Source organism: Pan paniscus, chromosome 10 (genome assembly GCF_029289425.2).
Source record: "Pan paniscus chromosome 10, NHGRI_mPanPan1-v2.0_pri, whole genome shotgun sequence".
Taxonomy (NCBI): domain Eukaryota; kingdom Metazoa; phylum Chordata; class Mammalia; order Primates; family Hominidae; genus Pan; species Pan paniscus.
Genome location: NC_073259.2, coordinates 65,368,774 through 65,391,104, shown reverse-complemented (window position 1 = coordinate 65,391,104; position 22,331 = coordinate 65,368,774). Strand labels below are relative to the sequence as shown.

Genomic DNA, 22,331 nt, shown 5'->3' with positions numbered 1-22,331 from the left:
CAAAACACCTGTGAACATAGTCAAATTTATCACTTATCCTTTATAATTTAAATGTCTTACTTAAGAAAACTTCCCTTTCCCAAGTTAATAAGTACATTTTGTATTTTCTCCTAAAAATTATGTTTCATCTTTCACATTTAGGTTGTTAAGCCACCAAGAATTGATTTTTCTGTATGGTGTGAGGTAGGGTTCAAATTTTCACCCCTTACTCAGAAGCTCTTTTTTTCTACATAATGGTTTTGGTTTGATCTCTCTGCTTTCTGAAGTCTCTTATCCTATGAAACACTATCAAGATTCTACAACAATGAAGCAAAACAAAGTATCAATCCCACAGTTTTATTTGTAAAGAACAAAGCATGAAAAGTCATATTTAAATGTACTCCCAAACCTGAAAAACCCACGTCAGTTTGTCTGATATGTATGTTAAAGTGCTTAATATCACAATACTCTTTCAAATTTTATACTATGTTCAGATGAGAAAAAAAATCCAGTTCTGATGCATTTTGTTAACAATACAAAGAAAAACAATATAATTTAAATTCAGAAAAGCTAATTTAAAAAAAAGATACACAGGTTACATTTATACATGGTTCAAGTGTAACACAGAGCATTCTAAATGTTTCACACCCTCATTTGATTGACAACAGGAACTCCTTACTATACTTCTCTATTGTTGACAAGATTTGGTGTTTAGAATCAAGATTGGATTCACACACAAGTACATTCAGGTAAATTAGAACAAATATGATTCCCTCCTACATAACCCAAGGATACCCTGGATCCCTTCGAATGAGGAAAAATTTTATTTGAGGTTTTTTTTTTTCCTCTAGCTTGATGTGATATATCTCCGAAGTCAATCTTTATCTTGTTCTTGAGAGGGTGAACAGCTCCAATCAGATTTTGGAGATGAGGTTCTCCTTAGATTCTTTTGATCACACTACATCAGCAACCTCTTCAAAAAGCTTAGAATTCAGTTGATTCAAGGGATTTATAAATTTATTTTAATAGGAATAAAGGACCTAGTAGTTTATTATCCTTTTCTGTCTCCTATTTATGCTAAACAGTAAAGTAATAAATACTTATATAAGAAACAGACTTCAAAAGACATGGATGACTTGGAAATAGGATTCACTTTATAAAAGTAGAGAAGGGCTCAAGACTCTCAATCAGTGAAGGTGTGTTAATACTGAAATATAAATAGCTAAAGTTCAGATTGTCTTTTCAACATAGTGAAAAGGATACACTAGTTTCTGTAAACCTCACAGAAAATATTCACAGTTCCCTAAATGAAAAATTGTAATTTTTAGCAGAAAGAAGATATTTTCATTATGAAGAGCTACACTCCTAATGTTGTGAAATAAATATTTCCCTGGAAATTTGAGGTCCTTGTCTGTCACCTCATGTTTCAAAATACCTTAGGGATGTCAACATATACTACACATAAGCTGTTGTATAGTCTTGAACCTCTTTTTCACTTACATTTACATATAACAGTGCTTTATTGCCAAAAAAGGAAATATGAGCAGTTCAGTATTTCCCCCATATCATTCATATACTGTGACAGAAGTTCATTAAAATAATTTTTTAAAAAGCCATGTGAAAGTAAATACCACAAGGTTACAAAAGGTACAAAAATGTGTGAAACATTTAAATTTCAGAGGGAAATCCACACTTCTGCAAGGTTTAAGTTTCTCATATCAAATTCTCATTCCCAGTGGAAAACAAGGTGGGGAGGGTTGGGAGGTTTTTGTCCTCAGTAGCCTGCTTTTTCCCACGTAGGACTCCACTTTATACTACTTCACACACTGACTCGCAGTCATTTTTAAGGCATATGACTCCCGACCAGGGCACAGATCTCACACATGCTTCCAACATCAGTGTAATGCCACTGTGTCATAAAGGTCAAGATTAGGGGTTTCAGGACATATGAAAAACATTGGGAAAATAAATTTTTCAAGAGGTAATACTTTTGGCAATTTAATTTTAAAACAACTTCTTCACCAGCTATTACTATGCAAAAATAATCATTATGGTCCCAGCATTTAATTTATTTGCAGGAAAAAAACAAATTAAATATTGATTTTTTATTTACTTTGAGATGTAATCCTAAAGCAATGTATTAATTTAAAAAATTACCACAGCAGAAAAGATGCCTCTATGTGGGTATGGTCCTTCCAAAAGTCAGCTTAAAAGTCAAGCATTTATTCTACGCATTCTGCTACTACTGTTGTGCTCAAACTTTTGGTATAACTTAGAGACACTTATGAGCCACATAAAAACTAAGTCCTTTGTTTTGTTTTTTTGAGATAGGGTTTCCCTATGTTACCCAGGCTGGACTCAAACTCCTGGGTTGAAGTGATCCTCCTGCCTTGGCTTCCCAAGCAGCTGGGACTACAGGTGTGTACTGCCATGCCCAACATGTCTTATTTCTTTATAACTGCACTTCTTATGTGACCCCAAACTCAGCTTAAGCATCCTTTTCATTGATCAAACTTGGATCCTAAGGACTATTTCCAACTATTTAAATTTATTCTTAAAGGCCAAGATTGACTGCCATTGGGAATATTCGAAAGAATGGGGGTACTGGCCATTCAAGCAGCTCACACAAGGAGGGCCCCACATGTTTATAGCACAGGCTGTATCAACGGAATAAGTACATGGGCTCACAAGGTGACTAAAGGACCCATCATCTAAGAGGATGTGTCAGTTCTGATGTGTTTTTTTTTTTTAAATCATCATTTCACCATTATAGTAATATTACACAAAGGCATGAAGATGAAACTTCAGGTGTAACTTTTTTGGGGGTATTACTTTTTAAAGTAATGGTTTTATTCATAGGCTGCAAATCCAACTTTGCCTGCAGTTTTTTTCTTTTTTTTTTTTGAGACGGAGTCTCACTCTTGTCACCCAGGTTGGAGTGCAGTGGCACAATCTCAGCTCACTGCAACCTCCACCTCCTGTGTTTAAACGATTCTCCTGCTTCAGCCTCCTGAGTAGCTGGAATTACAGGCCCTGCCACCAGCCCCCGGTAATTTTTGTCTATTTTTTTTTTTTTAGTAGAGACGGGGTTTCACCATGTTGGCCAGTCTGGTCTTGAACTCCTGACTGACCTCAGATGAACCACCCGCCTCAGACTCCCAAAGTGTCAGGATTACAGGAGTTAGCCACTGCACCTGGCCTGCTCCCAGTTTTTACAAGATGTTAATTCCCAATAATCTGAGAGCAATGTGTTAATATGAATATTAATTCTTCTAAATGAATATTCATCCTTATTTCCTACTTGTATAGGTGGATGAATAAAGATCCAATAGTATAATAGACTATTAGTAAGAATGCCGGAAGGTCAGTCTCATGCAGCCTGGTGAAATAAAACAAACAAACAAACATGAATTCTAGAGCTTGTGTTGTCAGTAACCAGCTGTGGGGTAAGTGTAAGATTTAATCTCTCTATTCCTTAAGTGTTCCCATCTACAAAGTAAGAAGGCTGGATGAGGTGTGTCAATCCTAGCACACTAACCTAAGTCATCCCCCAGGTTGCCTAGACCTGTCAGGAGCATGGCCTTATGAAGATACAAGCATGAAATCCTGGGTTGGACCCCTCTATAGTTTCTGATCACCAAACACAGTAGGAGCCCAGTGTAAAACAGGTTCTGGATATCTCCCACGATAAACTTCCCATGTCCCTGGAAGAGCTGTACCGTTGTAGACACACTTTAGCTTCAGGCAAACAAATTTCTGGTCTACCCAGAACCATCTTCTTAAACCATTTCCATGGGTTTTTATTTTTATTTATTTATTTTTTGAGATGGAGTCTTGCTCTGTTGCCCAGGCTGGAGGGCAGTGGCGCGATCTCAGCTTACTGCAAGCTCCGCCTCGCGGGTTCACGTCATTCTCCTGCCTCAGCCTCCTGTACAGGCACCCGCCACCACGCCCGGCTAATTTTTTGTATTTTTAGTAGAGACGGGGTTTCACGGTGTTAGCCAGGATGGTCTCAATCTCCTGATCTTGTGATCCACCCGCCTCGGCCTCCCAAAGTGCTGGGATCACAGGCGTGAGCCACCGCGCCTGGCTCCATGGGTTTTTAAATACAGCTGTCAACTCTCCTTTTCCTCAAGTATGAAGTCACATGTTAAAAGAGGCTGTCCTTGGCTGAATACAGTGTTTGATAAAGGGAGTTAGGCACTTGTTTCATTTGTTTCTTCCTCCAAGAAATAAGGTTAACAACACAGGTGGTGAAAGCCCAGCAACCTCCGATTGCACAAGGATACTGATGCCATGGCTTTGCTTTCCAGCCACAACTGGGAATAAAACTCGGAGCTCTGCTGAGGCAATTTTGCTGCTAAAAATGTACAAATGCCTAATTAGAGTTACAGGACCTACCAGAAGATGAGGACTTACAGTAACTAGCCAATACTACATTTACTTAACTTCTTTATAAACTATCAAACTGGAAAGTTACTCACAACTTTTGGTCTTTCAAAATTGTTGCCACCTCTTGCTTTGCTTCCATTTTGTCAGCCTGTGCTGCCAGTGGCTTTTAGCTTCTCTGGGTCAGTTGTTTTACATTATTACTCCCCTTCCTACAAAGGAACGTAAAGCTTGCCCTGAAACACCCAGAAAGGGTTCATTCTCTCTCTCCTTCTGTTATTTGCATTATCATGGTCAACAAATGCTTTCACAAAAACATTCCAAGCCACACACAGCCCTCCTCCTCCTTAGACATTCCTTCCATTTCCCGAGGGGGGATGGGCCCTGGAGAGGTGGGTGATTAGACCCTAACAAAGACAGGGCTCATGGTTATCCTTAAGAGGTAGGCCACTGCAGAGTTTAGATGGCCAAATTAAAAGTACAGAATCAAATTGCTGTTTGCAGTTCTTATCACTATGAATCTAACACTGAAATTCACATCTTCCCAAAGTACCTCAAATAACAAGAATAAAAATGCCAAGAATGAAGTTAGTCTAGGCTAATCTTTCCGAAGTGTAAAGAAGTTATAATCCCACAATTGAACACATTTCTCAGAGCTTTGTATGTTCTCTTTCCAGTTCAGCCAAGCTCCTGGGGTCTAGTGTTTAAAATACTCCAATTATATCATCTTGTGCAGACTGAAATTTTTTTCCAAAAGACTGGAAAAGTGACTAGCGATTCAAATATATAAAACAGTTTGTAACTTAAAAGATACAAGTGAAGACTACCAGTACAGTAGGTAAAGCTGTGTGCATCCACAATACAAAGGATCAGACTCCAAGATGGATGGCTACTACATAACAATGCATTCTGGGTTTCTTTGTGATACCTGGAGAAAAAAAAAAGCCCGACTGGGTTGCACTATATTTACATGTTTACTGGCTTCTTCCTGGCTAGCACCACTCTTCCCCCCAACCCCCAACATTTTTAAGCTACTTATTTTAAGTCACAGGAATATTCAATCTAAGAAAAGCATCTTATTAGAGTAATATAATTTCTTAAAGAAGATAGCATATTTACACACATCTAACACATGAAAATACTCTATTTTATACTAAATTCCAGGTTCAAATGAACTACAATACAACATTTTGCCTTGTCTGTAGAGTGAGGATTGTTCCAAATGGGGCATATGTTGGGCTGCCCCTGCAGTGACTCACTACTGTCAGACAAGTCCAAATCGGTCCCCTAGTTGGGGAAGGAGCAAGGTTTGGACTGAGAGTTTCTAGCCAGTTGAGTTACACATCCACTCCTTTGATGAGTGATCCTTCTAGGACTATGGTGAAGTCCTGAATGGTCTGCAGAATTCGGATAAGGGAGTTGACAGTCATGCGGTCTCGCAGGAGAGCGCTCTCTTCATACATTCGAGTGATGGCAGGACACTCAGCTAACAATGGAATCCACTGTGGGAGCAGGCGATCCCTACAGACCCAAACAGAAACAATTCCTGAGCACTGCTGGCCTCGCTGCAGAACAAGGCACACAGTGGAGCCTGTATGAATGGGAAGGTGTGGGACTTGATGGTACAAAATCTATCCAAGCTAAGAGGTCAGGAGAGAGGAAATCAAAGCCAAGAAGTTGAATATTTTCTGGTAAAAAGACAGTGATGAGACAGTGTAAAGCTAAAGGGAAAACCCATTATTTTAAACCCAATTTAATGTACTTTAAGAGTTTAAAGTACATTAGAAAGTCTATGCACATTAAAGACATTCTCTATTCTGATTTTACCACCTTTAGAAAGAGGCAAAATGTCATTTTCTATGTCTTTTTTTTTTAATAGGAGTGTTACTCTGTGGCAAGGCATGCCACAGTATACTGACGTTTTGGAAGAAAGACTACACTAAACTGTAGGGACTTGCTTTTTTTTTTTTTTAACTTATATAACATAACAGGGTGAGGAACAAAATCAAAGCAGAAAAACATTAAGTAGATTTTATAAACCAGATGAGAGTTTGCAATGGTCTAATAAATCAGAAGAGTATAGAGATAAAAGGAGATAAAGATCATGCTCAAAAGAAACTTTAAAAGCACAGCTAAAACTGGGCTCCTTTTATGAAGAAGAAATACAGAACTTAGTTCTGTAAACCAGCTGTTTCAGGAAGATAAAACCTCACATCTTCAATGTTTCCTGATCAAACCTGACATTAGTAACCCATTGCTAAGTTCCTAAGACATCCTTATTGAGCATCCCCAATCAGGCCATCTTCAGTCTCAAGTTGGGGCTCTTAAGGTTCAGGAAAAAACAAATACTACATGGGTAACTTAAAAAAAGAAATCTAAAGGTCTGTATGTTTCATTTCTTACAATTCTGAGATCTGTTTTAAAAGTAATGGATTGTATCGCTCCTATGTGCCACTTTCAAAAAATAAAGGGGTAGGAAATAGTCTTAAAGAGAAGATGATATTTATATAGCAAGAATCCCATAATGTTATTAAATGTAAATATAGTGGTATATATACACTATATAAGGTTTACTTAGTAAATATGTACGGTGTATGTGTCTAATTATCTAACAACCTCCTTATTACCTATCTATCTGTCGAGCCAGTATACAGTCATGGTGGAGAGCTTGGGCTCTGAAGTGGGACAGGGTGTGAACTTGGCTCTGTCTCATTTTTCTGTGTGATCTTGGGAAAGTCTGCTAACTTACGTGTGCCTCATCTATTTTCTACTTTCTCATCTTTAAAATGAAAAAATCGGTTGCTACCTCATGTAGTGGTGGTGGTGAATTAAAGAAACCCAAGGGAGGAGGCAGAGGTTGCAGTGAGCCAAGATCATGCCACGGTACTCCAGCCTAGGCGATGGAGTGAGACTCTGTCTCAAAAGAAAAAGGAAAAGGAAAGAAACCCAAAGGAGAGCTCTGGAAGGGGTATGATCTGGTATAACCTTTTCTGGACTCTAGTTCAACATGTGACAAAGATAGGGAAAATAAAAAACTGGTTTTGTACCTTGTTCCAAGGCAAACTAAAATCTGGAATTTGCCATCCTTCCCAATGTTCCTGGGTGCAGTATTAATAGCATTTACATAGTGGCAGAAGGTTTTGCAGGATGATTTCTGAATAAGGACATCATCTTCATTATCTAGAATCTGGTCAGTTGTTTCAAAATAAGCAACCACTTTCTCTGAGGAAAAAAGTCAGAATTATGTCACAATATGTGTCAACACTTCATATACAGAAAGATTCATCACTTAATTTATTATGGAAACAGTAATGATGCTTTGCATACAGTCAGTCCTGAAGCCAATGTCATTACTTTATCATTGATTTTAGGGGTCGATGTTTCATGGTAGAACAATAAATATGCTCCCAGGAATTTATTTTCTAATTTAGACTGCATTCCAGAAGACTGGAAAAGTTTACTCCCTTTAAAATACCTTCAGGAAACAGAAACTGGCAAAAAAGAAAACAAAAATAGCATCTTCTGTTAAGACTGGAACCTTCTAGGAGTAACCAGCAATGACACGGTAGCCATTGAAATAATACCCCATGTTCTAGTTACAGAATGACTTGCTAACACTTTGCAACAAGATCCTTGAAATGTACCTGAATAAGTACCTGACAAAGAGAGATATACGTATATATACATGAGAAGCAGAAGCAATAAGATTCTAGGCATTCCAGAAGAAAAAAAAAAATCACTCCTGGGGGCCTATCTCTGACAACTTTCCTTTTTTTGTCTATTCTAAGTTAGATGAAATAAACTACTTCATCTAGGCCTTATTTAGAAAACACAAAATGATTAATTGCCCATTTAAAGAAACTAGGAATTCTAGAAGAGCTGCATACCAAAAGAAAGATCACAAAGCTTAGCAAGCTAGAACAGAAACACTCCAAAAGAGCTTTCTGTGACGATGAAAATGTTCTCTATCTACAAGGTCCAATTTGGTAGCCACAAGTGGCTACTGAGCACTTGAAATGTGGCCAGTGTTATTAAGAAAATGAAATTTACATTTACATTTGATTTAAATTAAATAGATTTGGCCAGGCATGGTGGCTCACGCCTGTAATCCCAGCACTTTGGGAGGCCAAGGCGGGCAGATCACCTGAGTTTGGGAGTTCGAGACCAGCCTAGCCAGCATGGTGAAACCCCGTCTCTACTAAAAATACAAAAGTTAGCTGGGCATGGTGGCAGGCACCTGTAATCCCAGCTACTCGGGCTGAGGCAGGAGAATTGCTTGAACCCAGGAGGCAGAGGCTGCGGTGACCCAAGATCACACCATTGTACTCCAGCCTGGGCAACAGAGCGAGACTCCATGTAAAACAACAACAAAAAATTAAATAGATTTAAAATTTAAATGGCTATATGTGGCTAATGGTTACTATACTGGACAACACAGAGCTAGAGGAATCCTTTTACAAAAATTGGCCAGGCACAGTGGCTCACACCTGTAATCCCAGCACCTTGGGAGGCCAAGGCAAGTGGATCACTTGAGGACGGAATTTGGGACCAGCGTGGCCAACATGGCAAAACCCCATCTCTACTAAAAGTACAAAAATTAGGGGTGTGGTGGCAGGTGTAATCCCAGCTAATCAGTGGCTGAGGCAGGAGAACCGCTTGAACCAAGGAGGCAGAGGTTGCAGTGAGCTGAGATGGGGCCACTGCACTCCAGCCTGGGCAGTAGAGTGAGTCTCTGTCTCAAACAAACAAACAAAAACGTTCTATCATGTCACTACTTAGCTCAAAACCTTCCAACAGCTTCCAGTTTCATTCAGGATAAAGGCTGAAGTCATTCCAATGACCTAGAAGGCCCTACACAACCTGGCACTGGCACTAAACACCCCCTCCCCCAATCTCCTACTTTCTCTCTCTTGCTGTGCTCCAGTCACACTGGTCTTGGAGTTCCATGGAAACACTTCCGCCTTGGGGCTTAGCACTGGCAGTGCTGTCAACCTGGAGTCCCTCCTCCCAGATATCTACATGGCTCACTTCCTCACCTACATGAAGTCTGTGCTCCAATGTACCTTGACATTCAGCAGAATCTAAAACCACCCCATTTGAAAGACCACTCCCCACTTTATTTCCTTTTATACTGCTCTATTTCCTTCCAGATCAATGGTCACATTTCTGACATACCATATGAATTACATATTTGTTATGTTTTTGTGTATTGTTTGTTTCCCACACCGACCTGAGTATAAGTTTGTCAACTATAGGATTTCTGTTTTGTTTACTAATGTATATCTTGAGCAACTCAAATACTATTTGGAATATTGTACATATTACAATTTGTTGAGTAAATGAAAAACAAAGACAATACTTGATATTTATTTATCATTATTATATACACTTTTTGAGACACGGTCTCACTCTGTCACCCAGGCTGGAGTGCAGTAGCTTGATCATGGCTGACTGCAGCCTTCACCTCCTAGGCTCCTGGGCTCAAGCGATTCTCCTGTCTCAGCCTCCCAGGTAGCTGGGACCACAGGTATGTGCTACCACACCCAGCTAATTTAATATTTATTTTAAAATATATATATCCTTGCCGGGCACGATGGCTCACTCCTGTAATCCCAGCACTTTGGGAGGCTGAGGCGGGTGGATCACAAGGTCAGGAGTTCAACACCAGCCTGGCCAATATGGTGAAACCCCTTCTCTATTAAAAATACAAAAATTAGTTGGGCATGGTGGTGCACACCTGTAGTCCCAGCTGCTTGGGAGGCTGAGGCAGGAGAATCATTTGAACCCGGGAGGCGGAGGTTACAGTGAGCCAAGACCGCGCCACTGCACTCCAGCTTGGGCAACAGAGTAAGATTCCGTCTCAAAAAAAAAAAAGAAAAAAATATATATATACCCTTATCACTAACCCTTATTCACTCAGATTCCTGGGTCTTTGAGTTCCTAAGAAAGGCTTCAGTGACCTTAATGTAATACACATCTACTTTATTTACCTATGAAGTCCCAGATGAAGACATTCTTGTGAAAGATGCGGGCAGATTTGAACCCATGGTGGAAAACTTGCTCAAGGGCTGCAACCAGGCCATTTTCTCCACACAGCAACACGGTGAGGCTTCCTCTCTGTGGGGCATAACACACAGTGCCAAAGAAAAATCTCCTGCATCTATGTCTAAGAAAAACACTAGAGAAGCAAGTGCTGAAGGTAGCTATATGAAGCATGTTTTTACAGCTACCAGAAAGCTTACAAATGAAAATTCAAGCACCCCATATTGCCTCGTGTATCACATATAAAAGCATCTTTAAAAGTCCCACTATACTAAGTTTTATAGCCCATAAATACCTCTTTTTCAGGTTTATGAAAATGTTTCACAATATTGTTCACAGCTTCTCCAATTCCTTCTTGTATCTGCCCAGCATTGGGTTCTGTAAAATAATAAACAGTGGCTGCATTCTCACGAGAGAGAAATAAACCAAAGTACTATGGGACATCAACTGTGTCCACCTAGGCAGGAAATACGTCATCAGAGCAGGCTGGCTTTGCCAGGGGCTCCATAGAACTTGCCTCTGGCCAGTTTGGCCAAGTGGGAAGCATCCTGGCAAAATGGAAAATAATCCAAGCGATCCCTAGATTCAAATCCCAGCATTACCATCTGCAATCTATAACCCTAGCCTAGTGTCTAACTTCCTCTGAGCTTTCAGTTTCCTCAACTGAAAATAGGAAAAATACACGCCTCACTGGGAAAACTGGTAAGTTATAGGAGTAAATAACTAGCATGGCGCCTGTCACAAAATGCTAGCAAGCCCCCAAATATGAGAAGCAAGGTTGAGAAGTCCCAACATCACTCCTCAAATGTTCCCTTATGCTACCCACCTACGAGCCTGTTAGTGAAATGTTCCCTTATGCTATCTACCTACGAGCCTGTCAGTGGGCATAGATTAAGGCTTGAGGCGCTCTGGATAGTTAACCTGGAGTTTGAAGATTTGCTGTTGTGTTTAAAATAAGGGGAAGATGCCAGGTACCCTGTGGCATCTGGGCCTGAAGCCCAGAACTCCCTCCCTTCCTGGCTAGTCAATCTGTCCCAGCACTGCTTCCTTCTGCCAGCCAGTACTTGCTCTTCTAGGCCACTTTCCTGAGGGACAGGTTGGTGGGCTGCTTGAATGCGACCTAAATCACTTTTGTCCACCAAACCCAAGGAATGGTTTGTTTTTTAAAAAAGGTGGTAAACATTTCAGAAGTAGGTAACAACAGAAAAGGTATATGGTTCAGATTTTCTTGTAGTTCTAATTTACTTAACACACTATAAAGGAAAACCCATACATCTTCATGTTTAAGAATCTCTGAATTCATACTGCTCAAGGATTTCTTGCATGAACATTTCTTTTTTTTTTTTTGAGATGGAGTCTTGCTCTGTCTCCTAGGCTGGAGTGCAGTGGTGCAATGTGAGCTCACTGCACCCTCCGCCTCCCAGGTTCAAGCAATTCTCCTGCCTCAGCCTCCCGTGTAGCTGGGACTACAGGTGCCGGCCACCATGCATGGCTAATTTTTTTGTATTTTTAGTAGAAATAGGGTTTTACCATATTGGTCACGCCAGTCTCGAACTCCTGACCTCAGGTGATCCGCCCACCTCAGCCTCCCAAAGTGCTGGGATTACAGGCGTAAGCCACCATGCCCGGCTAACGTTTCTTTCAGTAAAATTCAAGTAGGTTTTTTCTACACTAATGCATAAAAATTGTTAAAATGAAAACCTCTTATAATTGAAGTACTGATACCATGGCCTCTTGTTCCTAGTGGTTTCTTTACCCAGTAGTTTTTTGTTTTTTTTACCTTTACCTTTCTCTATTTTTTCTTTTAGACATGAAGTCTATTTTGAAAACTGTCACCCATTCCAAAAGAGCCTTGATCAGTATTATTATAAAACTGTTTTTAAAAATTTTCAGTTCTCTGAATACCATTGTACATATAACATACTGTGAGAAAATACCCTGTTATCCAATTCTGAGCCTTGGGTCATTTAGACTTTTCTGCTTATAGAATGAGAAAAGAAAGTACGATTAAAAAAAATGGGGGATAAAAGCCTCTCAGATAATACCCCCATGAAATTGGACTGACTCAGATGTTATAATAATTAGGATGGATTGAGCTGAAACCTACTTTTAAATTTTAAATCAGCATAATTAAAATTCACCATGTAATAAAAGTCACCAATTTTGATGAGCTTTGACAAATGGATAGTCATGTAACCACCACCACAATCATGATACAGAACATTTCCATCATCCCCAAAAGTTACCCTGTGCTCTTTTTTTTTTTTTTTTTTTTTTTTTTGAGACAGAGTCTCGCTCTGTCGCCCAGGCTGGAGTGCAGTGGAGCGATCTCGGGTCACTGCAAGTTCTGCCTCCTGGGTTCACGCCATTCTCCTGCCTCAGCCTCCCGAGTAGCTGGGACTATTGACACCTGCCACCACGCCCGGCTAATTTTTTGTATTTTTAGTAGAGACGGGGTTTCACCATGTTAGCCAGGATGGTCTCGATCTGCTGACCTTGTGATCCGCCCGTCTCGGCCTCCCAAAGTGCTGTATTACAGGCGTGAGCCACCGTGCCCGGCCTATCCTGTGCTCTTTTCAGTTACCTTCCTTAGCTCCTAACTCCTGGCAACCACTGATCTACTTTCTATTATTATATTGCTTTTATAGAGATCTGATATATAGACAGATATATATCACTATCTGTTTATCCTTTCACCAGTTGATGTATATTGGGGTTGTTTCCATTTTTGGCTATTATGAATAAATCTCTAAAAACATCTGAGTACAAGTCTGTGTAGATATATGTATTCATTTCTTTTGTGTACATATCTAGGAGTAAGACTGCTGGGCCAAGCGTACAGTAAGTGTGCATGTATCTTTATAAATGCCAAGATGTTATTTTGTATTCCTACTAGCAATGCATGAGCTTTCTGTTACTCCACATCCTCACCAATATTTGTTGCTATAAGTGCTTTAAACTGGTTGGGCACAGTGGCTCACGCCTGCAATCCCAGCACTCTGGGAGGCCGAGGTGGGAGGATCACCTGAGGTCAGGAGTTCAAGACCAGCCTGGCCAACATGGTGAAACCCCGTCTCTACCCAAAATACAAAATTAGCCTCGCGTGGCAGTGCATGCCCGTAATCCCAGCTATTTGGGAGGCTGAGGCAGGAGAAACGCTTGAACCTGGGAAGCGGAGGTTGCAGTGAGATGAGACCGCACCACTGCACTCCAGCATGGCCAACAAGAGCGAAAACTCAGTCAAAACAAAATAAACAAAACAAAACAAAAAACAAAAAAACTGCACTCATAGTTAATACACAATCATGTGCTAGCAAATGGATAGAGACTAATAGAAGAATCTAGGGAAACTGCTTTGTTAATAAACTAAGGACCTATTAGGTACCTTTGTTATTCTACTTGTTATAATCTATAGATAAAAAGCCCCTTCACTGATAAACTTCTGTAACTTTTCCCTAAATACCGCCTCTATATTCATGTTCTGTGGCTGCTTTCTGTGGCTGCTGTAATAGACTCACAAAACTTGGTGGCTTAAGTGACAGAAATACATTTTGTTGCAGTCCAGAAGTCAAAATTTAGTTATCACTGGGCAAAAAAAAAAAAAAAAAAAAGCAAGGTGTCAGCAGGGCTGTATTCCCTTGAAATTCTAGGGGAAAATCCCTTCCTTGCCTCTTTTAGCTTCTGGTGGCTGTTGGCATTCCTTGTTTTTTTTTTTTTTTTTTTTTTTGAGACGGAGTCTCACTCTGTTGCCCAGGCTGTAGTGCATGTAGTGCAGTGGCACGATATTGGCTTACTGCAACCTCCACCTCTCAGGTTCAAGCAATTCTCCTGTCTCAGCCTCCCAAGTAGCTAGGATTACAGGTGCACACTACCATGCCCAGCTAATTTTTGTATTTTTAGTAGAGACGGGGTTTCGCCATGTTGGTCAGGCTGGTCTTGAACTCCTGACCTCAGGTGATCCACCCACCTCAGCATAATGCCTGGCCAGCATTTCTTGTTGTTGTTGTTTTTTTTTAAAGACAGAGTCATGCTTGTTTCAGCAGCACATATACTAAAAAATTGGAACAATACAGAGAAGATTATTAGCATGGCCCCTGCACGAGGATGGCAAGCAAATTGGTGAGGCATTCCATATTTTTCTCAATACTTGAATGGGGAACATATGCACAGGGGAAGGAAATAACATTGCACTTTATAAACACTGTATTGTAAGTGGAAAATGCAATGTTTTAAATAAAACTATTTAAAATTGGCACCAAAAACCCCCCCAAAAAAGACAGTGTGTCACTCTGTCACTCAAGTTGGAATACAGTGGCATGAGCTTGGCTCACTGCAACCTCACCTCTACCTCCTGGGTTCAAGCAATCCTCATGCCTCAGCCTCCTGAGGAGCTGGGATTACAGGCATGCACCACATGCCTGGTTAATTTTTGTTTTTTTAGTAGAGACGGGGTTTTGCTATGTTGGCCAGGTTGGCCTCAAACTCCTGATCTCAAGTGATCTGCCCACTTTGGCCTCCCAAAGTGTTGGGAAAGAATACATATGATTGCATTTAGGGTCCACGTAGATGTGATCCAGGACAATCTCCTATTTCAAGATCCCTATCACATCTGCAAAAATCCTTTTTCCAAATAAGGCAACATTTACAGATTCTAGAGGTTAGAATTTTATATTTTTGGGAGACATTATTTAGTCTATTAAAGCCTACATTAGTAATTTAGTCTATTAAAGCCTACGTTAGTATAAATTAGAAGTTTACTATATTACTAAAAATGACATGTGAACATAGTATAATATTCATAAAATTCACTCCTTTATAGTATTTTGTTTCATCCTTACTATAGGAAGAAAGTTGGGACAGAAGGGGTAGAAGGAAATTTTAATCTCTTAGAATAAGAGACACTGGGGCGGGCGTGGTGGCTCATGCCTCTAATCCCAGCACTTTCAGAAGCTAAGGCGGGTGGATCTCAAGGTCAAGAGATTGAGACCAGCCTGGCCAACATGGGGAAACCTTGTCTCTACCAAAAATATAAAAAATTAGCCAGATGTGGTGGCGGGCACCTGTAATCTCAGCTACTTGGGAGGCTGAGGCAGCAGAATCGTTTGAACCCAGGAGGCGGGGGTTGCAGTGAGCTGAGATCGCACCACTGCACTCCAGCCTGGGTGACAGAGCGAGATTCCATCTCACAAAAAAAAAAAAAAAAAAAAAAGGATAGATATGGCTATCTGGGAGTACTGTAATATATAACTATTATTATTTCTCTTTTAAGTTTCAGGCAAGGCCAGGTCTGGTGGCACACGCCTGTAATGCCAGCACTTTGGGAGGCTGAGGCAGGCAGATCGCTTGAGCTCAGAAGTTCAAGACCAGCCTGGGCAACATGGCGAAAGGCAGTCTATAAAAAATACAAAAATTAGCCAGGTGTGATGTTGTGTGCCTGTAGTCCCAGCTACTTGGAAAGCTGAGGTGGGAGGATCATTTGAACCCGGGAAGCAGAGGCTGCAGTGAGCTGAGACTGTGCCACTGCATTCTAGCCTGGGTGACAGAGTGAAACCTTGTCTCAAAAAATAAAAGTTTCAGGTAAAATATTTACTCATATTTCCACAGCTTAATAAAAACAGAGCATGCAAGTTTTTTTAAAAATTAGATTTTAACATCTAAACTCTTCCGGCTTTTGAATATTTATGAATTTTCCTCAACTTTCTTCTTTTTAAAATCTCCTCACTACGTTCATTAACACAATTGTTTTCTATCAAATGGTCACATGAAGCCTACATCATAGGAGCACATAAGGAAAATTTAAATAAATTTACTGTTGTTTTTTCCTGTCAGTGAAGTGATGCTCAATCTCCTAGCCGTGGTGGGTGACTTCTGCTGGGGTGGAGTCCGACACTGCTTTACTAGATCTTCATCTGATGCTGATGTCATCAACTCTCCAATAAGAATTCTCTCCAGGCTCCCATCATCAATGCCTTTCCCCAGCCACCGCCCACATGGGAATCTGGTAGGACAGAAAACAAGTTTTTTATTTTTTATTTTTTTGAGACAGGGTTCTCGCTCAGCCCCCTGAGTAGTTGAGACTACAGGTGTGCACCACCACACCTGGCTAATTTTTGTGTTTTTTATAGAGAGAAGGTCTCATTACATTGCCCAGGCTGGTCTTGAACTCCTGGCCTCAAGTGATCCCCCCATCTCAGTCTCTCAAAGTGTGTGGATTACAGGTGTGAGCCACTGCATCTGGCCAGAATATTTTCAAACTAGAAATTAATTTGGGAGTTCAGGCACAGAAGAAAAGAGGACAATGTTTCCATAGAGTAGTGTTGGCTGTGACTAGTGGAATCCAAGAGATCTTTTCCTCCCACTGAAATTATTTTAGGCTTCTTTTTTATTTTCTTTTTTTTCTGAGAGTTATATTAATCTTTCCAACACTTGTGGACTAAGCAATAGCAGCAAACATCTGTTGTTTTAAAAAGTTTTTTGAGGCTGGGCATGGTGGCTCATGCCTGTAATCCCAGCACTTTGGGAGGCCAAGGTGGGTGGAACACTTGAGGTTAGGAGTTTGAGACCAGCCTGGCCAACATAGCAAAACCCCATCTCTACTAAAAATACAGAAATTAGCCGGGCGTAGTGGCAGGTACCTGTAATCCCAGCTACTCAGGAGGCTGAAGCACGAGAACTGCTTGAACCTGGGAGGCAGAGGTTGCAGTGAGCCGAGATTGCGCCATTGCACTCCAGCCTGGGCAACAAGAGTGAAACTCTGTCTCAGACCAAAAAAAAAAAAAAAAGAGAGAAAGAAAAAAAAAAGTTTTTTGGGGGGGCAATTTTGTATGACATAAACAAAAAAAAAATTGCCCCCCTCCCCTGGAAAAAAAAAACCCTAAAATTCAGAAGGCAGCGGAAGAGTTCAAACAATTCTTTTTTTTTTTTTTTTTTGAGATGGAGTTTCACCTTGTTGCCCAGGCTGGAGTGCAACGGCGCAATCTCGGTTCACTGAAATCTCCCCCTCCCGGGTTCAAGCGATTCTCCTGCCTCAGCCTCCCAAGTAGCTGGGATTACAAGCGTACACCACCATGCCCTGCTAATTTTTTTTATTGAGTAGAGATGGGGTTTCACCATGTTGGTCAGGCTGGTCTCAAACTCCTGACCTCAGGTGATCCACCCGCCTCGGCCTCTCAAAGTGCTGGGATTATAGGCGTGAGCCACTGTGCCTGGCCTACAATTCTTAAACCTTTTCTTACCTGAAGAGTCTTAAAACAAAGAATTCTGAGTTCCCAAGGCCATTTACTTACCTGTATGTATGTCCTGTGATTTCATTTCTGACCATGACACAATCCACTAGCCATTTGGCTAACAGTCCTGAGTTATCGTGACCAATCTGAACAGTGGTCAGCTTCCCCAAGTTCTGGCACTGTAGGGACAGGACCTTAGGTTATTTAGTACCCAATCCCATCCTGTTACATCTCAGCTTTACAGGTACTTTGGTACCGTCTAATTTAACAACTGCAGAGACAAACCCTGCATAATGTATTCAGCTATGCACTAGAGAAATATATTCACATATATTCCTTGCTCTCAGGGAGCTCCCACATAATGAGATAGGAGACATATGGACATTAACTACCAAATGAGGGGCACTGCACACAGTGCTAGATTAGAGATGTAAAAAGTGCTAGAAGAACGCTGGGGAAGGAACAGTTACTTCTACTTGGGGAACCCACAAACAACACAGACAGTGACTTGTGCCTTGAAGGGTGAGAATAATTTCTAAAAACAGGAAAAAGATGCTATTTAGATTTTGTTACAAAGAGGTCAAGAAAACAATTATAGATTTTAAAAATCACTGACACTGATATTCTTTTCTTTTTTAGAAATTTTTTTGTGGGTACACAGCAGGTATATATATTTATAGGGTACATGAGATGTTGATATTTTTCTGTTCCAATAAGATACTAAGGCAGAACTGACCTCAGACCTCATATACTAGAAGTCTTTGAAGCTATTTTTTAAAAGGCATAGTTATCAGTAAGTTATCTTCACTGGTCCTTTGTGGACAAGTACAAAATAAAGCAATGATAATAGGAATAGCAAAAATGAATACTAATTAAATTCTGACTTCTAAAATCTGATAATGAAAAGATCACTGACCCCAACTATGTGCTGGATGAGAACATCAGAATTGTAAGTTCTTTTTTTTTGGTTAATTTTAATTTTTAATTTTTATGGGTACCTAGTAGATGTGTATATTTATGGATTAATTGAGATATTTTGATATAGGCATGCAATGCCTAATAACTGTATCAGGGTAAATGGGGTGTCTGTCACCTCAAACATTTATCATTTGTGTGACAATCCAATTATACTTTTAGTTATTTTAAAATGTACAGTTAAATTATTGTTGACTATAGTCACCCTGCTGTGCTAGCAAATACTAGGTCTTATTCACTCTACTTTTTTGTACCCATTAGAGCTACGAGGTTTTTTTTTGTTTTTTTTTTTAGACGGAGTTTTGCTCTCGTTGCCCAGGCTGGAGTGCAATGGTGCAATCTCGGCTCACCACAACCTCCGCCTCCCGGATTCAAGCGATTCTCCTGCCTCAGCCTCCCGAGAAGCTGGGATTACAGGCATGTGCCACCATGCCTGGCTAATTTTTGTGTTTTTAGTAGAGACGGGGTTTCTTCATTTTGGTTAGGCTGGCCTCAAACTCCCGACCTCAGGTGATCCGCCTGCCTCGGCCTCCCAAAGTGCTGGGATTACAGGCATGAGCCACTGGCCCGGCCAGAGCTATGAGTTCTTAAAGCACTTTATTCTTTGTATCTCAGTGAGAAGGCATCACCATGCTCTAACTTAGGGATGATGGCATCTTGAATTAGTTGTGCAGCAGAGATGGAAAGAAGTAGGTAGACATGAGAGAGACAGCTTAGAAATGGCAATGATGGGGGTTTTAATGTACTTTCATTATTGTTAGATGAAGAAAAGCCAAGGGTTTTAATATTTTATATACAGGTGGCTTTGAGTCTACTGCATGGATAAGGCCAAACTGGGCTCCTGGGGGCGGGGGGGCATCATGACTCTAAGTGGAAACTGCTATTTCGAGACCCCAAGGAACATGAGAATGGGACATTCAGTTTGTACCATTTCCTTCCTCAAACACAACAATTATTTGTCCTCTTCCTCCACCAAGATCAACCTGTGTACAGGCTTAACCCCATGGAACTATTTCACCAAGTAAGACTGAAAATTGACTACAATATTAAAAGGTTGTTGTTTGTTTTGTTTTGTTTTTTGAGGGTGACAGTCTACCCTCTGTCACCCAGGCTGGAGTGCAGTGGCACAATCCTGGCTCACTGCAACCTCTGTCTCCTGGGCTCAAGTGACCTCAGCCTTGCAAGTACCCGGACTACAGGTGCATGCCACCATGCCCAGCTAATTTTTGTATTTTTTGTAGAGATGGAGTCTCACCATGTTGCCCAGGCTGGTCGTCTCAAACTCCTGGGCTCAAGCAATCTGCTCACCTTGGTCTCCCAAAGTGTTGAGATTATAGGCATGAGTCACTGCGCCTGGCCAAAAGGCATTTTTATAGAATCATTCTATAAATGTCACCATGTGGTCTAAAACCAGTAAGCAGATGCTTGAACCCAGGAGGTGGAGGTTGCAATGAGTGAAGATCACACCACTGCACAGCCTGGGCGAAAGAGCAAGACTCCGTCTCAAAAAAAAAAAAAAAAAAAAATCCATAAGCATGAATATCAGCTCTCCTGTCCTTTTGCCAAAGGATGACCAGGTTTGGGCAGAAAACATTTTACAGTAGGGAGGAGAACCACTGTGGGGAAAACATTTATTTGAATATTTCCTGCTTGCTAGAATCTGTGCTAGACCCTGAAAATAGTAGGAGAAGACCTAGAAAGCCCCAAAGCACATCATTACAAGTGAAAAATAGAGCTTAACAATGAAAATACAAAACAAATTAGTATAAGCTGCTTAAGACAACTTTAGACATATAATCACAAAAATGATCCTGCACGCTTTGAGTGTTCCTCTATTTTATTTGATTCAAGGAAAAATGAAAAAGCCAGACAGAATCATCTGTAAAACTACACGTGATACATTCTTCTAGGAAAGGTATTAGCTGAACCTACCTCAAAGGTCATTTCGAGGAGGTTTTTGGGAATCTGCATTACTCCTGTGTCTCCCAGCTCTCCTGATACACAGATCCAAGGGTTTGATGTGATTATTGCATTGCTCAGCTTTTTGATTGGGATGATCACTGACCTATATGGAATCACTGAAAGAAAAATGCAGAAATTAATTAAAAAGTGGGAATAAAATTCTCCTTATAACAAAACATATATTAAGAACTCTTGTTGGTTTTCATTGATAATTTGCTTTTTATGATCTATCAAGATGTACTTACATGAAAAGTTGAGATCATAACCTTTCAGTCTAGAAAGATGAGATCTAGTTTGCAAACCAGAAGTCTCAATACTCGTAGCAGTGGTTTTCACAGCATGTATATCATCATGTATGTATGATGCATATATCAACATTAAACGTATGAACAATCTCAAGCATTAGTACGAGAATACCTAAAGATGTGAACATTGACTGTGTATATTGTGTTTTCATTGCTTAAATTTTCTTAAAAATTAATTTTGTAACAAAATTGAATAGAAATGAACATGATTACTGATATGGTTTTACATAAAAAGAGGGGTAGATGACTTCTTGGACAGTACTGAGTTTCTTGGGCAATGCTTTAAAGCACTGCATTTCAGAACTTTCCCGTCCCAAGTTTACAGAACAATATGCAAAAACCACAAATAATAAACAATGGCACCTCCACTCTGGACATATCGTGAAGTTATAAACCACAACTTTGAAAGCTATTAAGGTGACTCACGCGCAAGAGGAGCCCAGGGAGGCTCTTCCACAGACACACCACTAGATGTCACTGCCCTATCACTGTCCTTTGCTCAAATGTGGAAGCACGAGAGGTTAGATGTTATGCATGTCCTCCCTTCTTTTTTTTTCTTTTTTTTTTTGCCAACATGGCAAAACCCCGTCTCTACTAACAGTACAAAAATTAGCCGGGTGTGGTGGCAGGCGCCTGAAATCCCAGCTACTTGGGAAGCTCAGGCAGGAGAATCACTTGAACCCGGGAGGCAGAGGTTGCAGTGAGCTGAGATTGCACCACTGCATTCCAGCCTGGGCAGCAGAGTGAGACTCTGCCTCAGAAAAAAAGAAAAAAGAAAACGGCTGGATGTGGTGGCCTGTAATCCCAGCACTTTGGGAGGCCGAGGTGGGTGGATCACAAGGTCAGGAGTTTGAGACCAGGCTGACCAACATGGTGAAACCCCGTCTCTACTAAAAATACAAAAATTAGCCAGGTGTGGTGGCACACACCTGTAATCCCAGCTACTCAGGAGGCTGAGGCAGGAGAATCGCTTGAACCCGGGAGGCAGAGGTTGCAGCGAGCCGAGATTGCGCCATTGCACTCCAGCCTGGGCAACAGGAGTGAAACTCCGTCTCAAAAAAAAAAAAAAAAAAAAATGCAGACAGGGCCAGGCACGGGGGCTCATGTCTGTAATCCTACCTAGCACCTTGGAAGGCTGAGGTGGGCAGATCACTTGCGCTCAGGAGTTCAAGACCAGCCTGGGCAACAAAGTGAGACCTTGTCTCTATACAAAATAAAAAACATAATTAGCCAGGTCTGGTGGTACACACTTGTAGTCCCAGCTACTCAGGAGGATGAGGAGGGGGGATCCCTTGAGCCAGGGAGGTCAAGGATGCAGTGAACTCTGATCCCACCACTGCACTCCAGCCTGGGCAACACAGCGAGACCCTATCTCATAACAAAAAGGGGGCAGATGGTTTAAGCACATAAGCATTTTTGTCCATCACAGCCATACATTTCTGGTTTTTTGTTT

At 40.8% G+C, this 22,331-nt stretch overlaps 1 protein-coding gene and 1 non-coding gene across 9 annotated transcripts in view; one reads left to right on the top strand and one right to left on the bottom strand.

The window, feature by feature from the left end:
* Nucleotides 1-320: 320 nt before the first annotated feature.
* DENND5B (DENN domain containing 5B) overlaps nt 321-22,331 on the bottom strand; it is a 210,924-nt gene continuing 188,913 nt past the window's right edge. For 7 of the 8 annotated variants that reach the window (XM_008966315.5, XM_003813735.6, XM_034936074.2 and 4 more), the window contains 7 exons: nt 20,544-20,689; nt 17,697-17,815; nt 16,221-16,408; nt 10,706-10,788; nt 10,359-10,485; nt 7,416-7,590; nt 321-5,889 (listed from right to left, as the gene is read on the bottom strand). In XM_008966315.5, coding sequence (XP_008964563.2) covers nt 5,706-5,889; nt 7,416-7,590; nt 10,359-10,485; nt 10,706-10,788; nt 16,221-16,408; nt 17,697-17,815; nt 20,544-20,689 — 1,022 coding nt within the window. In that variant the 3' untranslated portion in view covers nt 321-5,705. The remainder of the gene's footprint in view (nt 5,890-7,415; nt 7,591-10,358; nt 10,486-10,705; nt 10,789-16,220; nt 16,409-17,696; nt 17,816-20,543; nt 20,690-22,331) is intronic. The other variant, XM_034936073.3, reaches the window with a different exon arrangement.
* Nucleotides 14,438-14,549, top strand: LOC112436752 (U6 spliceosomal RNA). Its single transcript, XR_004665790.1, has one exon. It is a non-coding gene; the product is annotated as a U6 spliceosomal RNA (small nuclear RNA).